The 17128-nt window shown below is 64.2% G+C and overlaps 5 protein-coding genes across 5 annotated transcripts; 1 reads left to right on the forward strand and 4 right to left on the reverse strand.

The window, feature by feature from the left end:
* Positions 1-1073: 1073 nt before the first annotated feature.
* Positions 1074-2038, reverse strand: EMIHUDRAFT_106077 (hypothetical protein; the record flags this gene model as incomplete). The annotated part of the gene is made up of 2 exons (XM_005760740.1): positions 1074-1277; positions 1583-2038. The coding sequence occupies 2 exons, from the start codon at positions 2036-2038 to the stop codon at positions 1074-1076; spliced, it is 660 nt and encodes a 219-aa protein (XP_005760797.1).
* An 802-nt stretch (positions 2039-2840) lies between these two features.
* On the forward strand, positions 2841-4541 carry EMIHUDRAFT_106078 (hypothetical protein; the record flags this gene model as incomplete). The annotated part of the gene is made up of 2 exons (XM_005760741.1): positions 2841-3584; positions 3786-4541. 2 exons carry the CDS (start codon positions 2841-2843, stop codon positions 4539-4541), a joined length of 1500 nt encoding a protein of 499 aa, XP_005760798.1.
* A 531-nt stretch (positions 4542-5072) lies between these two features.
* On the reverse strand, positions 5073-6616 carry EMIHUDRAFT_453099 (hypothetical protein; the record flags this gene model as incomplete). The annotated part of the gene is made up of 3 exons (XM_005760742.1): positions 5073-5186; positions 5367-5882; positions 6035-6616. The coding sequence occupies 3 exons, from the start codon at positions 6614-6616 to the stop codon at positions 5073-5075; spliced, it is 1212 nt and encodes a 403-aa protein (XP_005760799.1).
* Positions 6617-6688: 72 nt separating this feature from the next.
* On the reverse strand, positions 6689-7875 carry EMIHUDRAFT_217509 (hypothetical protein; the record flags this gene model as incomplete). The annotated part of the gene is made up of 4 exons (XM_005760743.1): positions 6689-6988; positions 7211-7590; positions 7759-7804; positions 7846-7875. The coding sequence occupies 4 exons, from the start codon at positions 7873-7875 to the stop codon at positions 6689-6691; spliced, it is 756 nt and encodes a 251-aa protein (XP_005760800.1).
* Positions 7876-8254: 379 nt separating this feature from the next.
* EMIHUDRAFT_217510 (hypothetical protein) lies at positions 8255-10400 on the reverse strand (the record flags this gene model as incomplete). Its single annotated transcript, XM_005760744.1, has 3 exons — positions 8255-8583; positions 8609-8933; positions 10290-10400. 3 exons carry the CDS (start codon positions 10398-10400, stop codon positions 8255-8257), a joined length of 765 nt encoding a protein of 254 aa, XP_005760801.1.
* Positions 10401-17128: the final 6728 nt, after the last annotated feature.

A 17128-nucleotide genomic window follows, 5' to 3' on the forward strand; every position in this document is an offset into this window, starting at 1 on the left:
AAAAAAGATGTGCGGTCTGTGTCTCTAACTCTATACGAACGTACAATATAGATAGATAATAGAACTTTAGATGCAGCACTGGCTCAGGCCTCAGGAGCTACGGCTCTAGCGTCTAGGTTGTAGTCAAGGAGGTATGAAAATACGGCTTTCTATCGGTCCCTTACTAGTCTCTATGAGGTGGACCCAGCTCAATGATGAGGCTACGGCGCGCATAATGAAGAGAGAGGAACACATCGAGTGGCTGAGGAAGCTCTTCACTGGGTGGAAGGAGGCTCGGCCGGCCTTGAGGGAGTCGCGGAGGAGGAGGGATAACGGAGGTAACGTGCAGACAGGCCAACAGCCAGTGGGACGAACGAGGGCCGCGACGGTGGCTCAAGCGGGAGGGAGCGGAGACAGTGGGCAGCAAGCGAAGTGGGTGAGACTGATGATGCTCCTCCGACTTAGGGAGCGGTTCAGCTGCTGGGCGGGCTTCAGGCTGGTGCTCACGCGAAAAGGAATCGACGCGATGTACAAAGCATACAAGAAGAGGAGAAAGAAGAGGAGGGACATCAGTGGTGACGAAACAGAAGCTAGCGCAGACGAGGGCAGGGCAGACCCGGGGACGGCGGAGTCGGAGCAGACGGCATCGGCCGCCGAGGAAACGTTGGGAAGAGGCACGAGGAGGGCGGCGACCTCGACCGACTTGGACTATGGAGGACCCGTCACCAGACGACGCAGGGCAGACGACGGGGAGGCGGAGCAGACGCGCAGGGCGAGACGAGGGAGGGAGCAGGATGTTGCGGAGATCAGCAGGAGACTTAGCAGGAGGATGTACGAGCTACGACGAGATTAGGAGCAGCAGGGACCCGAGGGACCATGTGGAAGACGGCTAGTGCTAGTCCCCCATCGGGAGGACGACCCCGGCTAGTCGCCGACCACACCCACAAAGAACCCTGCAAAAAGACCGCAGGGCGGGGACCTGTTCCTTTTTACCCATCTCCTAGTAGAGGTGTCCGTTTTATTTATTTATTTATTTATTACTAGTCTCTATGCCCCCGTCTCACTATCGTCTATCGACCACCGTCCCCCGTGCTTCATATCTCAGGCTGCCAGGAGGGCGACAACGCCGCCGAGCGGCGGCGAGGGCGCGACTCGGCAGCCCTCCAGCGCAGCCGGACGACCACCACGTTTGCCGCGCTACAGCACATCAGCGCCCCGAGCGTGGCGGCGAGCTGGTAGTTGTGATACTCGGGCGAGGCGTTGTACAGGCCGGGGAGCAGGCCGAGGGACCAGATCACCTTGAGCAGCAGCAGCGGGCAGGTCATCGCCGGCGCCGCGGTCCCGAGTGTTGTGCCCGCCCAGTAGCGGAGGTAGCGCCGCGTGAGGCCTAGACAGAAATCTGCGTCCTCCACACGCTAGTGAGGGCATACCGCCCCTGCAACCTGAAGGGCGGGGGCGGGAGACCCCAAGACAGGCATGGCACGGCAAGGCCCGGTGCGGGCGGGACAGCCGGCTGCTGTCGACGAGTGAGAGGTGTCTAGGAAGCGTTTGCGAAGTGTCTGGGAAGTGTCTGCGGGCCTCGTGGCGGCGGCGGCGGAGCGACGTCGGCGAGGAGGGCGGCGGCGGCAACGGCGGCGGGATTCCAGCCAAAGATGTGGAACGAGCTGTTGAGGACGACCGGCGCGACGACCGTCGGAACAAGGGCGATGAGGCAGCGGAGTGCCGCTGCTGCCGTGCCGCTGGCGCCTGCCGGCCTCAGACCCGGCACGAACGCCCATGCGAGCGAGATCGCCGCGGCGGCCCCGCCGGCGAGGAGCTTGGCCGGCTCCTTGGAAAGCACCTCGCCCTTTGGAGGGTGGAAGAAGATGAAGATGACCACACCGAATGCGTGCACCACCGCACCAAACGCATAGAGAGCGTCGCTCACGGCCGCGCCCTCGCTCGGCTTTGAGCCGGTCTTACCCGGCGCGCGGAGCGTGCCGGCGTGAGCCTCTGACGATGCGCCGGCCTTAGTGGGCAGCGGAGAGGGAGCGTAAGAGCCGCGGCGAGTGCTGACCATACACTGCCCGGGCTTTTCTTGGCCTGCCGATACAGCGCGCCAGTGAAAAAATTCGAACGAGGCAAGTGCTCCAAGTGCTCCAAGCTGGACCCCCAAGCGTGGGCGACGGTTAGCGCACCGCACTCCTCTCCTTAAAATCCCTGTGTGGTGGCGGCGTGCCGTCCTCCCATCCCCTCTTGGGTTGTTCTTTTTTCTTTCTTTATGTTCGTTAGAGCTACATGCACTGACTCGAGCTTCTAAAAATCTCTCTCTCTCTGACTCGCCGGCATACACTGACCCGTTCGTTTCCACTAGTGTGATTTTGTGTGAGCTCTGTGTCTTGCTTTACAAACAACATACCTAAAATCGTTTACTAAGCGAGAGAACACTAAAGAAACAAAACAGACACGCCAAACGAGGGATGGGACGAGGACAGGGTCCCCACCTGCACGAGCAGGATTTTGGAAGGACGATCAGGGGGACAGGTGGGGCTCTCCTGCTCCTGACAAGGGACACGACAGGCTCGCAGCGCGGTGCACGGTGGACTCCCACATCCACTGGCGGTCTCATCTCAGTCTAGCGACCTGCCTCCAGCTTGTCGCTGGCAGTCTCTCCTACCACAGGCACACTGACACAGGGGTGGCAGGGGCGGCGGCGAGAGAGAGAGAGAGAGAGAGACCTCTCCTTTTTCCCATTAAGTACGAGTAGGAAGAATCGGAATCTGATCCCGCTCCACCGTCGGCTGCCCCCGTGCTAATAAACGTGCGTCCCACGCCAACCGCCCCTCCCTGGCCCACTGCCGACCGTCAAGCTTCCCTTGACCATGATTGACCCGGAAGGCAAGGATGGCGGCGCGTCTCGCTCCAACCTCAAGCCCATGCTCCTCGGCGCGATCCTCGGCAGCGGTCTGACCGCTGGCGCGTTTGCACTTGCCTCGCACCGGACGCTCGGCTCTGCCCTGCGCGCCGACCGGGCTCCGCCAAACGAAAAGTGGTCCCTGGGGAGTGTGCTTGGGATGGCGGCCGAGACGAGCCAGGACTTTTTTACCGACCCCAATTTTGACTTTGGGGAGACGGGCGAAAAGTGGTCCGACGCAATGAAGCCCGCCGCGTCCGCCGTCGAGGCTGCGCGCGGCATGATCTTTGGCGGCAAGCCCGATCCGCCCGAGGTCCCCCAGGTCATTTTCGTGCACGACGCGGTGCTTGACGACTTTCTGGGCGAGACGCTCGTGATGGACGCGCACGCGAAGGGGGACATCAACCTGCTTGGCTCCATCGTAGTCAATGCCGACTCGGTGCCGCCTACCTCCTTTGAGCTCGTCAAGCAGTTCCGCTCCGCCTTTTACGGCTCCGACGCCCCGACGGGCAATGCAGTCACGCTGACCGAGGCGCGGCTCTTCAATCCCTTTCCGATCGACTACCGCCGAGACAGTTGGAAGATGCACAACCTCCCAGTGATGCAATCTATCCCACCAGCGGAGTTCCTGCCCTCGTGCATCGGCAGCGGCGACGCCTGGCTCGAGGAGACGCTCGAGGCGGCTGCCGACAACAGCATCACCCTGCTGCAGGTGTGTGGCGTGGCGGACCCTGGTAGCGCGCATGCACACGCACGCACGTGGCCGCGCACGCGGGCCGACCGAGACTCGGACAACCCGCGCACCAGCAGCCACCAATAATGGGGCGCGTCGGCAAAGTACTGCTCCGCCGCCTGCTCGTCCTGCGGGAAGGCGATGCGCTGCAAGCTCATCATCTCATCCTCGGTAGCGTAGGTCGCAACTCTCACCAACCTAAAGACGGTCTTCGAGAAGAAGCCCTACCTCGCCAAGAAGGTCACAAAGATGGTCTGGATGGCGGGCGCGATCGACGTGGCCGGCAACCTCGAGGAGCGCCACTGGGCGGGATTCCCAAAGATGACCAAGGCGATGTTTGACAAGTGGGGCTGCAAGACCGTCGGGGAGCCGGCCCCGTGCCAGGACCCGGACAGCGAGTACGGGCGAGGCTTCCCCGAGTGGAACGTTTGGGGCGATGTGCCGGCCGTGGATTACATCTTCCGCACGACCGACTTCCCCATCTACCTCGCGCCCCTCGACCTCGCCGATCAGCTCCCTATCCCGGGCGAGTTCATGAAGACGCTCGACAAGGCCTACACGCCAAAGTGCAACAAGATGATCTACAACGCGCTCAATGTGAGCTACTCGACCTTTGCCGCCCCGCAGCCCTTCTACCGGCTCTGGGACTCGTCCGCCGTGATGTACGGCCTCAAGCCGGAGCTGTTTGGTGAGGTAGAGACCACGGAGCTGGCCGTGGGCACCACCTGGGAGTACCAGGGCTTGCTCATCCGCAAGTCGGAGGCCGAGATGGGCATGCCACCCGTCGAGGACTTTGTCGACGCGTGCGTGCGCGAGGGTGTCCACTCGCCGGTCGCGTTCCGCGAGGTCAACATCGTGCTCGGCCTCGCGGAGCCGGGCAACCCGCAGCCAATCTTCGACTTTGCGGCCAAGTCGGCCTGCGCAGCCGAGTCTTAACAAGGGGCTGTCGGCGCTAACAAGGGGCTGACAGCCCGCCGGCGCTAACAGCGGGGAACGGAGACGCGCCGTGCCGCCGTCGGGCGTCGGCGTCGCCGAGCAGAGTGCCGTGTCGTCGCACGTCGCTTTTTGGCATCGTCGACCGGGGTGGCGAGTCAGAGCACTTGCGCGCGGGCGCCGGGGACGCAGGAAGTCCTCTCCCTTTTCTCACTCCGGGAACCCATTAATTAAGCTCAAAGTACGAACGTACACTGAGAGATCAGACAAGAACGATGGGGCAAAACACGTCGGTCGCTGAAAATGGCCAGGTGAAGACGCTCCAGACTCCGCAATCTCGACGCTGTGGAGCCCCCCTCCTCCTCCCCGACCCCCCCCCACCCCCCCCCTTTCCCGATGCATGCGAACGCAGGGGCTTGACTCCTCGCCCTCCGGCCGCGGCTCGGCCGCCCGGATTGATAGAGTGCGCCCCCTTCGAGATGCGCCGCGATCTCGCTGCGAGAACTCGCTGCGAGACTGCGGCGGAGGAGGGGATCACTCCGGCATCGGCGCCACCGCCCGGCCGAACGCGCGCACGCGCATGATGCCGCCGTCGGGGAAGATGGAGACGCGCGCGTGCGTCGCGCGGCCTGCCGACGAGTCGAGCTCCTGTGATTCATTCCTCAGGATTAAGTACTAGCGTTGATACTCGTCGCGCGGCCTGCCGACGAGTCGAGCTCCTCCTCAAACGCGTGAATCGCGTCGGGCCCGAGGCGCGTGCGCGGCAGCAGCGGCCGCCACTCGACCGCGCCTGCTCACAGTAGAGGCGTGAAGAGACGCCGTTCACACGTCCAGCAGCGGCCGCCACTCGCCCGCGCCCTCGAGCAAGTCCTGCACCTCTGCGTGCGGCGCGTCGCACACCTCCACGAGGCACGACTCTGGGTAGTTTCCGCGAAAGTGCGCCGTGTCGATCTCGAGCCGCTCGATGCCGCCCGCCACGGCGGCGAGTCGGAACACGCACCACTCCGACGCGCCCGGCATGTCGACCAGCCCCGAGGACGGGTCCTGGCGCAGCACCGCAGGCCGGTTCGGGTTGCGCGCCGTCTCCCACCCGTGATCCATCCGCTCCCCGCGGCCAGGCCGCAGCAAGTTGCTTGGCTCGCCGTAGTGCCGGTTCGAGCAGCCGAGCGCGCGCGCGCCGTTCAGGGCGGAGAGCAGGTCGAGCGAGCCGACGGCGGCGGCGTCGAGCTCTGTCGCAAAGTCGCGCGCCACGGTCCCCCACGCACGCATGCGCGCAATCCCGCCGTCGGGCAGCGCGTCGACCAGCAGGTGGGTCACGCGGCGCGAGGCGAGCTCGGGAGGCACCTGAGCCGAGGGGAGCCGAGCGATGTCTCTTGGCTGTGTATCTCGGCTGCATCTCGGCTGCATCTCGGCTGTGTCTCAACCTCAAATAGGTGGACCGAGTTGCCCTCGGCAACCTCGCCGTCGTCGGGGACGCCGGAGGCGGCGCCGCGCACGTACCCCGCCCGCAGCCGCGACTCGGGCACCAGCTCGCACCACTCGGCCTTCGCCTCGACGGCGGCGCGGGCGCGAGCAATCTCGTCGGCCGAGGCGCAGGAGCCGCGCTGGCCGAGGTCTGCGCGCGGCGGGCCGAGCCAGGCGGTCTCGGGCAGCTCGCCGCCGCCGCGCGACGCCTCGCCCTCCTCCGCGTCGATGCACGCCGCCAGCACCCGCACCGCCGGAGTCTGGTTGCCCGTAAAGTGCGCCGTGTCAATCTCGACCCGCTTGACGGAGCCGGCGAGGCCGAGGCGGAGCAGCGCCCAGTCGTGGCCGGGAAGGCGCCGGCGGCGCGACTCCCACCCGTCCATCACCTTGCCCTGCGTGCAAAAGGTCTCCGAGTCGAAGTGCGGCGCGTGAGGCTGCAGCAGGTTGTCGGCCGTCGCAAACCACTCGTCCGTCGCAAAGAGGACGCGTGCACCGAGACCAGCGTCGGCGAGATTGGTGAGGCTGCGGTCGGCGATGCTGGAGATGGCGCGGCAGTGCACCGCGCCACGGAGCCGCAGGTCGCCGCAGCGACGTGCGGCAAGCCGGCAAAGCATCGATCTCCGGGGTCGGGCGGGATTTCGTTCTCCGCCGCCTTTCGGCTGACTCGTCTCGAGGTTCTCGAGGTTCTATGGAGCATTTGAGCCATTCTGATCATTCCTGGGACCCCCGACGTCGATGGTGGGCGTTTCGACGCCGGCAGCAGGCATGCCGTACGAGGCGCCCGCGGAGGGAGCGCTAATGTCCACGAGTCCACCGCCGGGGCGGTGGCTTCGACTGAGCACTGAGGGGAGGCTGACGTCCACCGCGGGCCCACCGACCTCGCCGCCGTAGGCAGCCCGGTCGGCGGTGATTGAAGGCACGTCCACTGTCCCAGATGCGTCGACAGTGGGCGTCTCCACTTCGAGCTCTTTGTCCTCCATTTCGACCTTACAGCTGCACGCGCACCTCACTCCGGGTGCAGCATCCTCCCTTGCATGATTCCTTACAGAGCGTGCCGGCGCAGTTGCCCATGGCGCCAGTCGCACGCAGGCCCCCAGATGTGACGGACGGTTGCACTTCATCCGCCGCGAACGGTGGCGAAGGATCCTTTATTTGATTGTATAAAGACGGCGGCCGTCGGTGCAGGAAGCGACCACGAGAGGAATGACCGCCACGCGACGCTTACGGACCCCCCGCCCGGCGTTCGTCATGGCGATCTGGTGGCTCTGCCCTCCCTCTGCCGGACAGGCAAGCTCATTCACAATCTGCTCTGCGATGGCCGTATGAAGAATGACCGCGATACGCTGCTTCTGCAACCCCAGCCAACTCTTAGTGGTCCAAGTCACCTCATCGAGGTACTGGGCCCGCGTCAGCTTGTTCTGTAGCACGTCTGCGGCCTTCCGGAGGATCTCACGGATCCCCCTCCCGAACCCGCCGAACGATTCGAACAGCAGCAGCTGCACGTCAACGTCCTTGTCTTCCCTGGCGTAGCGATAGTCCCCGCTGTAGGACGGTATGCGGCGGTCGCCGCCCACCACCCTGCCCCCCCCTGGTATGCCAGTGCCCGGTCCCTTGCCCTCTCTCGCCCTTGCTCTTCCTCTCCCCCTCCATGCCACCCCCCCCTGACCCCTCCCCCCCCTCCTCTTCTCCCCCCTCCCCCCCCCCCCCTAGGAAAAGAATTCTGCACGCCAATAATTTCAAACCCTTTCCCTCTCACCACACGGGCACGGGACGGGCGCGCACTGGGCGAAAAATAATTTTTCCTGCCCTGTAAAACGAGAATTTTCCGAGCTACACCTCACACCACAACGTCAACGATTCGCAAAAGCGGCATGCGCGACGCTGCCTCTTTGCGCCGCACACCCACTCCTCTTCTAGAAAGAGAATTTCCCATACCAAACTCTTCTTACTACCCCTTTGTCAGCGATGACCCCTGCCCACGCCCAAGGCTCCTCAGAATCTCGCAGAGCATTTCGGGCCAGCAGCCAAGTGTCCTTGCGTCCAGCGTGCTCATCGGTGAGGGGCTAATCGGTGAGGGGAAGGGTGGCAGGGGCTGACCCGGGGGCTCGGGGGTGGGGGGCTATGGCGCCGTCGGCGGCTGTGGGGGGGACGGAGGCGGAGATGGAGGGTGGGGCGGTTGGGGAGCAATGCGAGCTCTACCGGGTTTTAACCACCGGGCCCTGGTGGTGCTAGTCCTGGGACCTGCGCTAGTTCTAGTAATCCGCGCGCCCGACCGCCTTGGGAAGCACGAAGCTACGCCAGAGGTCCACCAGCCCCGGAGCCGCACCCTCGCTGAAGCGCTCCTCGTCCCACGCGATCAGGCAGCCCAAGCGCATGACCTCCGCCGCCCACTCGCGAGCCGCTTTTGGGAAGAGCTCGTGCGACTGCGGCGACCACACCGCCGCCTCGAGGACCAGCCTGGCCACCTCCACCGCCTCGGCCGCCGGCTCCAGGTTGGCCGGCCTGAGGAAGAAAGAAGGCATGGGATGTGCAATGAGAGAGTCCGGCAAGTGGGCAGAGAGCCCAACAGCGCATACCGGGCCTGAGTGCAAGGGCCTTGGCCTCACCCGCCACGCGCACGCCGACTCGGCCCGTCGAAACGTCGGCGGAGACGACGACAGCCACCTTGCCGTTCAGAGACGGCCGCGAGACGAGATCGAGGATCGTGACGGTCGATCCGACCGCAGCCACGAGGGCGACCTCCACACTTTGGAGTGCGGTCTCGGCCGCCCAACCCACCCCGCTCAAAGAGCATAGCGATATCGCGCGCAAGACGGCCGAGGTCTCGCCACGAGCATGGGCGGCGGCGGAGGTCTCGGCGTACGTCGAGGCTGGCCAGTCAATGTCGGCGCCGCCGCGCAGCAGCGCCCGAGCCTGCTCCACAGTGAGGACCTGCAGGGAGCGGAAGCGCGGGTGAGGCGATGGTAGAGCGGAAGCGCGGGCGAGAGCATGATGGTCGGGCCGAGAGCTAGAGAGGGGGGCGCTACCTCGAGGTGCTGGACCCGCGTCCAGCCACGGCTGACGCGCAGCCACGCTGCCAGGGGAGCGTGGCCTTCACGTGCCGCCACCTCCTCGGGCGTGCCGGCAGGCGTCACGTCGCGGCGATCGCCGTGGGCGCAGAGTAGCTGGGCACACCCGAGGTGGCCGCGCGCGCAAGCGAGGGACAGCGGTGTCCAGCCATCCTCGGTGGCTTGGCTGACCGACGCGCCGCTCTCGATCAGCACTCGGGCGCACTCGAACTCACCGTCCTCGCACGCGATGTAAAGAGGCGTGGCGCCACTGTCCATCGCCTGGTCGACGGCAGCGTGGGCGCCGCACAGCAGTCGGACGACCTCGGCATGGCCCTGGCTACACGCGGCGATTAGCGGCGTGGCGCCGCCACTGCCGCCGCGTGTGGCCTGGTTGACCGACGCGCCGGCAGCTAGCAGCATCCGGGCGCACTCGAGGCGGCCGCGATAGCACGCCGCGAAGAGCGGCGTGTCGCCAGTGTTCGCGGCTTGGTTGGGTGCCGCGTTGGCGTCGAGCAGTACCTTGACGCAGGAGCTGTGGCCATGGTGGCTCGCCATGAGCAGCGGCGTGAGTCCCGTATCGCACGCTTGGCTGATCGCCGCACCGGCGCTGCAGAGCAGCTGGCAGCACTGGAGGTCGCCAGTCTGGCATGCGACAATCAGAGCGGTGAAGCCATTCTCTGCGGCTGCATTGACGTCGGCGCCAGCAGCAACCAGCAGCCAGGCACACTCGGGCTGGCCTAGCCCGCACGCGGTGAGGAGCGGAGTGCCGCCGCGAATGCCAGGGGGCGTAGTTGCAGTTGTCAGATGGACTTGATCGACTGCCGCGCCGGCGTCGCACAACAGCCGAGCGCACTCCACGTGTCCATCGCCACATGCGAGGTGCAGCGGTGCGAATCCTTGATCGTTGGCCTGATCGACCGCCGCGCCAAGGCGAAGCAGCAGCCGAACGAGCCCGATGTCGCCCTCTTTCTTGTACGAGCGAATTGGCGCGGTAAACTGCGTCGCCTCCACACAGCCCAAGCGCGATCGCACCTTCGTTCATCTTCAGCGAAACTGCAAACCTCAAGGTGAGAAATTCACGAGGCGAGGGGTAGACGAAGCGCCTCGGCAAGAGCCAGGCGACAACACAGAAGGCAGCCGCCGCCACGGCAGCAACGAGCGCCCTCGCCAGCGCCCCCTTGGCCGCAGCCGCTACCACCACCGCCACCGCCACCACCGCCACCGCCACCGCCGGGACGTTGACAAAGAGGTACGCATCGACGCCATCACAATGCCGTATGAACTCGGCCGAGGAGCTACGAGTGCTTCGCAAGCGGCTCGAGCGGAGGCGGCGAAAAAGCGCCATCATTGCTCAAATGGAGCGCTAGCCTGGGTTCCCTTAGTTCAACGCACCTGGGTTCCAACTTTTTGCGGGACATGGTATGGTGCACTCACGGCCCAAAGTTGTGCCCTTGTTTGTTCTCTTGGCACCTTGGAGTGCTGGGAGGGGCGACAGGGAGGATGTGGCCTTGAGTTATGTGTACGCCAACTCAGGGTGTGTGGCAGCCAGCTGGCTGTGTGTCTTGTGAGCTTGTTTGTGTCTGTGTGTCGTTCGTGCGTGTCGTCATCATCTGTCCCGCGTCCACCCATACCGCGTTGGTGTCCAGTCTGAGCCCGACTGTTGTTCATCTTTCTACATACATACATACCCAAAGGGTGGGGGGGTATGGTCCTGACCGCCCATCCCCGGTCTCCGGGAGGCTGGGTCTGTCAGCAGGCGGGGGGGTATGGTCTCGAGGTGGGTTGCGTGAGGGTACCATACCATACCCCGCAAAAAGTCCGAACCCTGCACGTGCCTCAGCACATCCGTTCTTGAAAAAGTGGGTGGGGGGGTAAACGCTTCGTAGGCCCCGGATGGTGAGTGGGTGGGTGGGTGGGTGGGTGGGTGGGTGGGTGGGTGAGTGGGTGGGTTGGTGGGTGGGTAAGGTTTGGTCGTTTCTCTCTCCCCTCGCGCGCGTCTTCGAGGCACAGCTCTCGTCGTTGCCACAGCATGTCGTTCCTCGCACCGTGCCCACGCGATGCGCGGCACCAGCTGACCGAGATCGCGCTCCCCGACCCGACTGCCGCGTGCCTTACGGGCGGCTTACAGCGCGCTCAACAAGTCATTCATCCGAGGGCGGACTGCTGTTACGCTCGACGAGAGCGACGCCGCTCTAGCAGCTCGAGGGGTTCAAACGCGAGACGACCATCGTCTCCGCCGAGCTCGACGACGAGGCGGCCGTTATTATCTCCTTTCCTCGGGAGAGCGGCGGCGGCGGTGTAGAGTCGGCGGTGCGCTCCCGACGACAAATATTCGCCTCACAGTCAAACACGGCTGCTCACACGCCCAGCCGTGCTCTGGTGCGTCGCTTGGGTCGCCTCTGCCGCCGAGATGTCGAGGCCGGGGCGCACTCTTCGACTTGGGCTATTATCTGGCCTCGGGAGGGCGGCGGCGGCGGCGACGCGGCGTAGGGGCGGCGGCGAGCTCCCGGTGGCAAATGCTCGCCTCACAGTCCAAGATGGCGGCTCGCGCCCCCGGCCGTGCTCTGGCGTGCCTCTCTAGTCCCGCCTGCCACCCAGATACCGAGGGCGGCGCGCACTCTTCGACGCTTGGGCTATTATCTGGCCTCGGGAGGGCGGCGGCGGCGGTGTAGGGGCGGCGGCGAGCTCCCGGTTGCAAATGCTCGCCTCGCGGTCCAAGATGGCGGCTCGCGCCCCCGGCCGTGCTCTGGCGTGCCTCTCTAGTCCCGCCTGCCACCCAATTACCGAGGGCGGGGCGCACTCTTCGACTTGGGCTATTATCTGGCCTCGGGAGGGCGGCGGCGGCGGTGTAGGGGCGGCGGCGAGCTCCCGGTTGCAAATACTCGCCTCACAGTCCAAGATGGGGCGGCTCGCGCCCCCAACCGTGCATCAGCGTGCCTCTCTAGTCCCGCCTGCCACCCAGATACCGAGAGCTGGGCGCACTCTTCGACTTGGGCTATTATCTGGCCTCGGGAGGGCGGCGGCGGCGGCGTAGAGGCGGCGGCGAGCTCCCGGTTGCAAACACTCGCCTCACAGTCCAAGATGGCGGCTCGCGCCCCCGGCCGTGCTCTGGCGTGCCTCTCTAGTCCCGCCTGCCACCCAGATACCGAGGGCGGGGCGCACTCTTCGACTTGGGCTATTATCTGGCCTCGGGAGGGCGGCGGCGGCGGCGTAGAGGCGGCGACGAGCTCCCGCGGTTGCAAATACTCGCCTCACAGTCCAAGATGGCGGCTCACACGCCCAACCATGCTCTCCATTAATTGCTTCATGAGGGACATATCGAGTAATCTCGGGTAATCTCGGGTAATCTCGGGTAATCTCAGGTAGTATTGGATCGCGTATAATGGGCGGGAGCGGGCACACACTCACACACAGACACACACACACACACACACACACACACACACGCACAGACACACATTATTAGTGATCTCGGGCAATCTCGAGCAACCTCGCGTAATCTCGGGTAATCTCGGGTGATGTTGGATCTCGTGTAATTATAGCGAGCCTGAGCGCGCGCGTGCACACACACACACACACACACACACACACACACACACACACACACACACACACACACACACACACACACACACACACGCAACAGTCTTGGAGAGCATCTGGAGTCTGTCGGTTACTTGACCCATTAAATTAATGCCAAATTATATACCGGAACCGCCGCGCGTCATCCTCCAATTCAAGTCATGCACACGAATACGCACCTAACACTACGTACATATCTCCACCCGCGCGCGATGACTGTACCGCACGCAGCGCCCCAGCCCACACGCGCCCTCACTCTCCACGCCATGCACACTTGCACACAATAAGCAATAACAAAGCACGGCAGTCGGCACGCGCGCGACAGGAGTGCGACAGGCGCCCTCACACCGCCCTCGGCCCACCGCCGAGCGCCGCCGAGATCTGGCGCGCCGCGCCAAGCACGCGACCCTCGCCGAGCGGGAGCACCTGTTCACAGCGCGCACGTGTGAAGAGAGCAGGGGCGACTCCGCCGCCGCCGGGGCGCTGCGGTGCGCGACAAGCCTCGTTGTAGAACCACGGCAGCGTGCCCTGCACCGGCGCGTTCATCAGCACCCGCGCCACCCACTTGGTGGGCGTGATGAAGGCCGCGCTCCCCTCAGCAGCAAGCCCCTCGCGCACCACCGCGGCGTAGCTGATCGGCCGCCCGCCGCCCGCCGCCGCGTAGTCGAGCGCGCGGCCCCAGAGTGCCTGCTGCGTGATTGCGATCGCGTTTCCAGCGAAGATGTTGACGCCGAGCCCGAACCAGAAGAGCGACTGCGCGTCCTTCTTCTCCTGCGGGTAGAGGCGCTGGTAGAGCACCGGCGTCACCACGAAGGAGGACGAGGCCTAATAACAATTGGCTCATCATTAATGAACGCTGGTAGAGCACCGGCGTCACCGCGAAGGAGGAGGCCATGATGAAGTTGCGCGACGCGTTTGCGGCGAAGCCGGGGCCGAGCGCGCGCGCCACGGGGTTCGCACCGAGCTTGGCCTCGACGGCGGCGAGCTTGTCGATGCCGTAGAAGCGTTGCGCCTCGGCGCGGTTCGAGACGCTCGACTCGATGCACCCCGACAGCAGCGGCGCCAGCACCACCTAACCTCGGGCAATCTCGGGTGGTCTCGGGTGATCTCAGCCCGACAGCAGCGGAGAGAGAGGGAGGGAGGTGGGAGGGAGAGAGGCAGGCAGATGCAGAGAGGCAGAGAGGCAGAGAGGCAGAGAGGCAGAGAGGCAGCACCACCTTGCCAGCCGCGCGAGCCTGCTCGGAAGGCGACATCGGCGCGGCGCTCTCGTCGGGGCGGCGCATGAGCTCCTCGCCGTACGGGATGCACCGCACGCCGAGCAGCCGCGAGAGCGCGCGGTCGCAGACCTGGACGGGTCCTCGTCGGTTCACTTTAGCAAGTCATTCATCGCTAACCCGGGGCGCGGCCAGGACCTGGAAGACGCAGCCCATCACCGAGTACTGCAGGAACCAGGCGACGAGGGAGGCGCGCCCGACGGTGCGGAACGGCGCCATCGCGCCGTCCGCAAAGACAATCTTCGCCGCCTGCGAAAGCTGCCCCTGCCCCGACACCTGGCTCAGTCGAGCAACAATTAGCTACTTACGCATGACTAATTAATAACACCTGGCTCATTCCAGCACCATTAGCTAATTACGCATGACTAATTAATTGAAGGCTCGCGGCACCTGGCTCGAGTTGAGCACCATCGCGAGCCGCTCGAGAGGCATACCGGCGAAGCGCATCACCACGGCGTAGATGCCGAGCCCCGTAGACCGGTAGGCCACCTTGACCGACTCCTGAGGGCGGCGGCAGGGAGGGAGTGGCGGTGACGGTGGCGAGCGGCGTCGGCGGTGGCGAGTGGCGGAAGCGGTGGCGCAGGCGAGGTGGAGGCGTGGCTGGCTGTTGGCGAGAGAGAGAGAGAGCAGCGAGCTCGAAAGCGGTGGTCGGCGGCGGCGGCGGCGGGAGTGGCAACCTCGGTGCTGGCGTGCAGCTGCAGCACCTCCGCCTCCGCCTGCCGGGACGCCTCCAACGCGATAGAGTCCTCCGTCACGGTACGCACGAGACGCGAGCCGCGAGTTCGCGCAGCTTCGGCGGCAGCTTCAGTTTTCGTGCGGACGATCCTGGCTGTTCGCTCAACAGTGGAGCCTGACATTCCGCGTAGCCCACCCGCACCTTATTTCGCGGGAAAAGAATTTCACTACGGATACGCAATTCCCTCGCACGACACAACTGTGTGGTGGCGGCGTGCCGTCCTCCCATCCCTCCCTTGGGTTGTCTGTTTTCTTTCTTTTTTCGCACGACACAAAATCCCTGCGAGAGAGTTCCCCTGTGCCCTGTGCCCAGCCCTCTCCGCGCGGCGATGCGCCCTTCCCCCTCGCTTTTGCAAAATCCTGCAAAGGTGGGGACGTGTCTGTCCTCGACCCAGCCCTAGCTTGGGATGTCCGTTCTATTTATTTATTTACTTATACACAAAATCCCTGTGTGGTGGCGGGCGTGCCGTCCTCCCATCCCTCCCTTGGGTTGTCCGTTTTCTTTCTGTTAGACCTAAAGGTCGGCGCTTCGAGCAATTAGGGCGCCTTTTGGGCAAAAGGTGGCCTAGTGGGTAGAAGCGCCGACCTTTAGGTCTAACACTTTCTTTCTTACAATAGGCACGGGACTGGCGCGTACTGGCACTAACACAGGAGAAAAGAATTTCCAAAGTTCGACTTTCAAACAAACCCGAAAGGGGACTGCTGACCGGGTTTGTGATGAGGAGCGATCCGAACGTGGCATTCGGGAGAGATTTTTAGCAATACCAAACAACTCTAACACTCACACGTCATTTGGGGCCTGGAGCCCTGTTTTCACGCGCGCGCGAGCGAGACGTGCAGACAGGGGGTTGCCAGATGTGTTGTTGTGTCATTCGGGTGATCAGATCACTACCGCCGAATCGGCAAGCGCTTGGAGCAAGAGAATTTTACAAGAGCGTGCGAGCAAGAGAACTGCGACTTTACGACCAATTGATTTAGTGTGCCTGTGGTAGTGAGAGACTGCCAGTGAGAAACTGGACCTCTGGAGGCAGGTCGCCAGATGAGAACGCCAGCCAGTGGAGTAGGGAGTCCACTGAGCACCGTGCTGCGAGCCCGTCGCTGTCCCTTGTCAGGAGCGGGAGAACTAGGAGACGCAGTAGGAGGCCCGCGCCTGCCCCCGTGCCGCCGGGTGCAACTTTGTCCTATACGAGAGGGGGATCCCTGGGACCCTGTCGTGTGGGTGAACCCTGCCCAGCCCCCCTCCGTGTCGCGATGCGCTCCCCGCTCCCGTTCCCCTGTGTCCCTGATCGTCCTTACAAGATCCTGCTCGCGCAGGTGGGGACCCTGTCCTTCTCCCACCCCTTGTTTGGTTTCTCCGTTTTTATTTATTTACTGGGCACGGGACTGGGGCGCGCTCGGAAAAGAATTTACGGAATTCAAGTCTCTCTCACAGCAGGCCCAGAAAACTGGTGCAACGGCGAGTGCTATTGGGACAGCAGTGCATGGCCCCACCATTCGATTGCTTGCATAAGTAGGATCGATCCGCCCGGGCACCTTCCCGTTCCGCAAGGACCAAGGTGGCGGCGGCGTGGCCCCGTCCTTCCAAGTTCCATCCGCCCTCCTTCAGTCCACGCAGTTTGTTTTATTTCTTTATTAGAGCCATCGCGACTTCTAGTTTTCTTTCTTTACTTTTTATCATTCGTGCTCAAGAAACATGCTACACGAAGTCGAATGTGGTGTGTTCAGGGATTGAGATGAAGAGCCTTAAACGCCGCTCCCCGTCTCCCTTAGAGTCACGGTTGTAACCGATCGCCGCCTGGTCCCGTGCCGAGGAGGGTGAGCAGGGCGGTGGCGGCATCGGCGGCGTCGGAGCTCCCGCTCGGCTCGCTGGGAGCCTGCGATAAGGCGGCACCCCGCACAGGCGCGCTGCTGCGACTGCCGGTGGCAAGCGGGTCGCGTTGTATGGCACGCCAGCTGGTGCTGTCCACGGCACCAGCAACCGACGCCATCCCTTCGAGCTCCCCGATGACGCCATCTGGCATGCTCGAACTCGGCTCCGAGCTCGACGCGCGCAGGAGCGGCGGCGGCTCCTGCGGCGGCGGCAGCGGAGGCGGCGGCAGGGGAGGTGTCGGCAGGAGAGGCGGCGGCGGCAGCCCGATGTGAGGGCCGGATGCCACGAGCTGCGCCGGCAACGGCTGCAGCGTGCGGCTAACGCGAAATGCCATCAAGCTGCCCGGCGCACATAAGATCGGGGACAGGCCGGGTAGAACGTTGGCGGTCTCGTCTCTGAGGATCACGAGCCGAGGCCCAACACAGCCTTGAGTTTGATTGATCAATCGGTGAGCCGGCCATTGGCGGCCAGTAGTGTGAGGCTCGTTGTAGACGCCGCCGCCGTGCGTGTTGTAAGGCGCCACTCCCCGGTCGCGGTCGACGGTCCGAACGCGGGAGGCGGGGATGAGAAGGCCGTCTCGTTGGCAAGTCGAGCAAAAGCGCTGGCGAAACGCGG

Source organism: Emiliania huxleyi, assembly GCF_000372725.1.
Source record: "Emiliania huxleyi CCMP1516 unplaced genomic scaffold EMIHUscaffold_74, whole genome shotgun sequence".
Classification (NCBI taxonomy): Eukaryota; Haptophyta; order Isochrysidales; family Noelaerhabdaceae; genus Emiliania; species Emiliania huxleyi.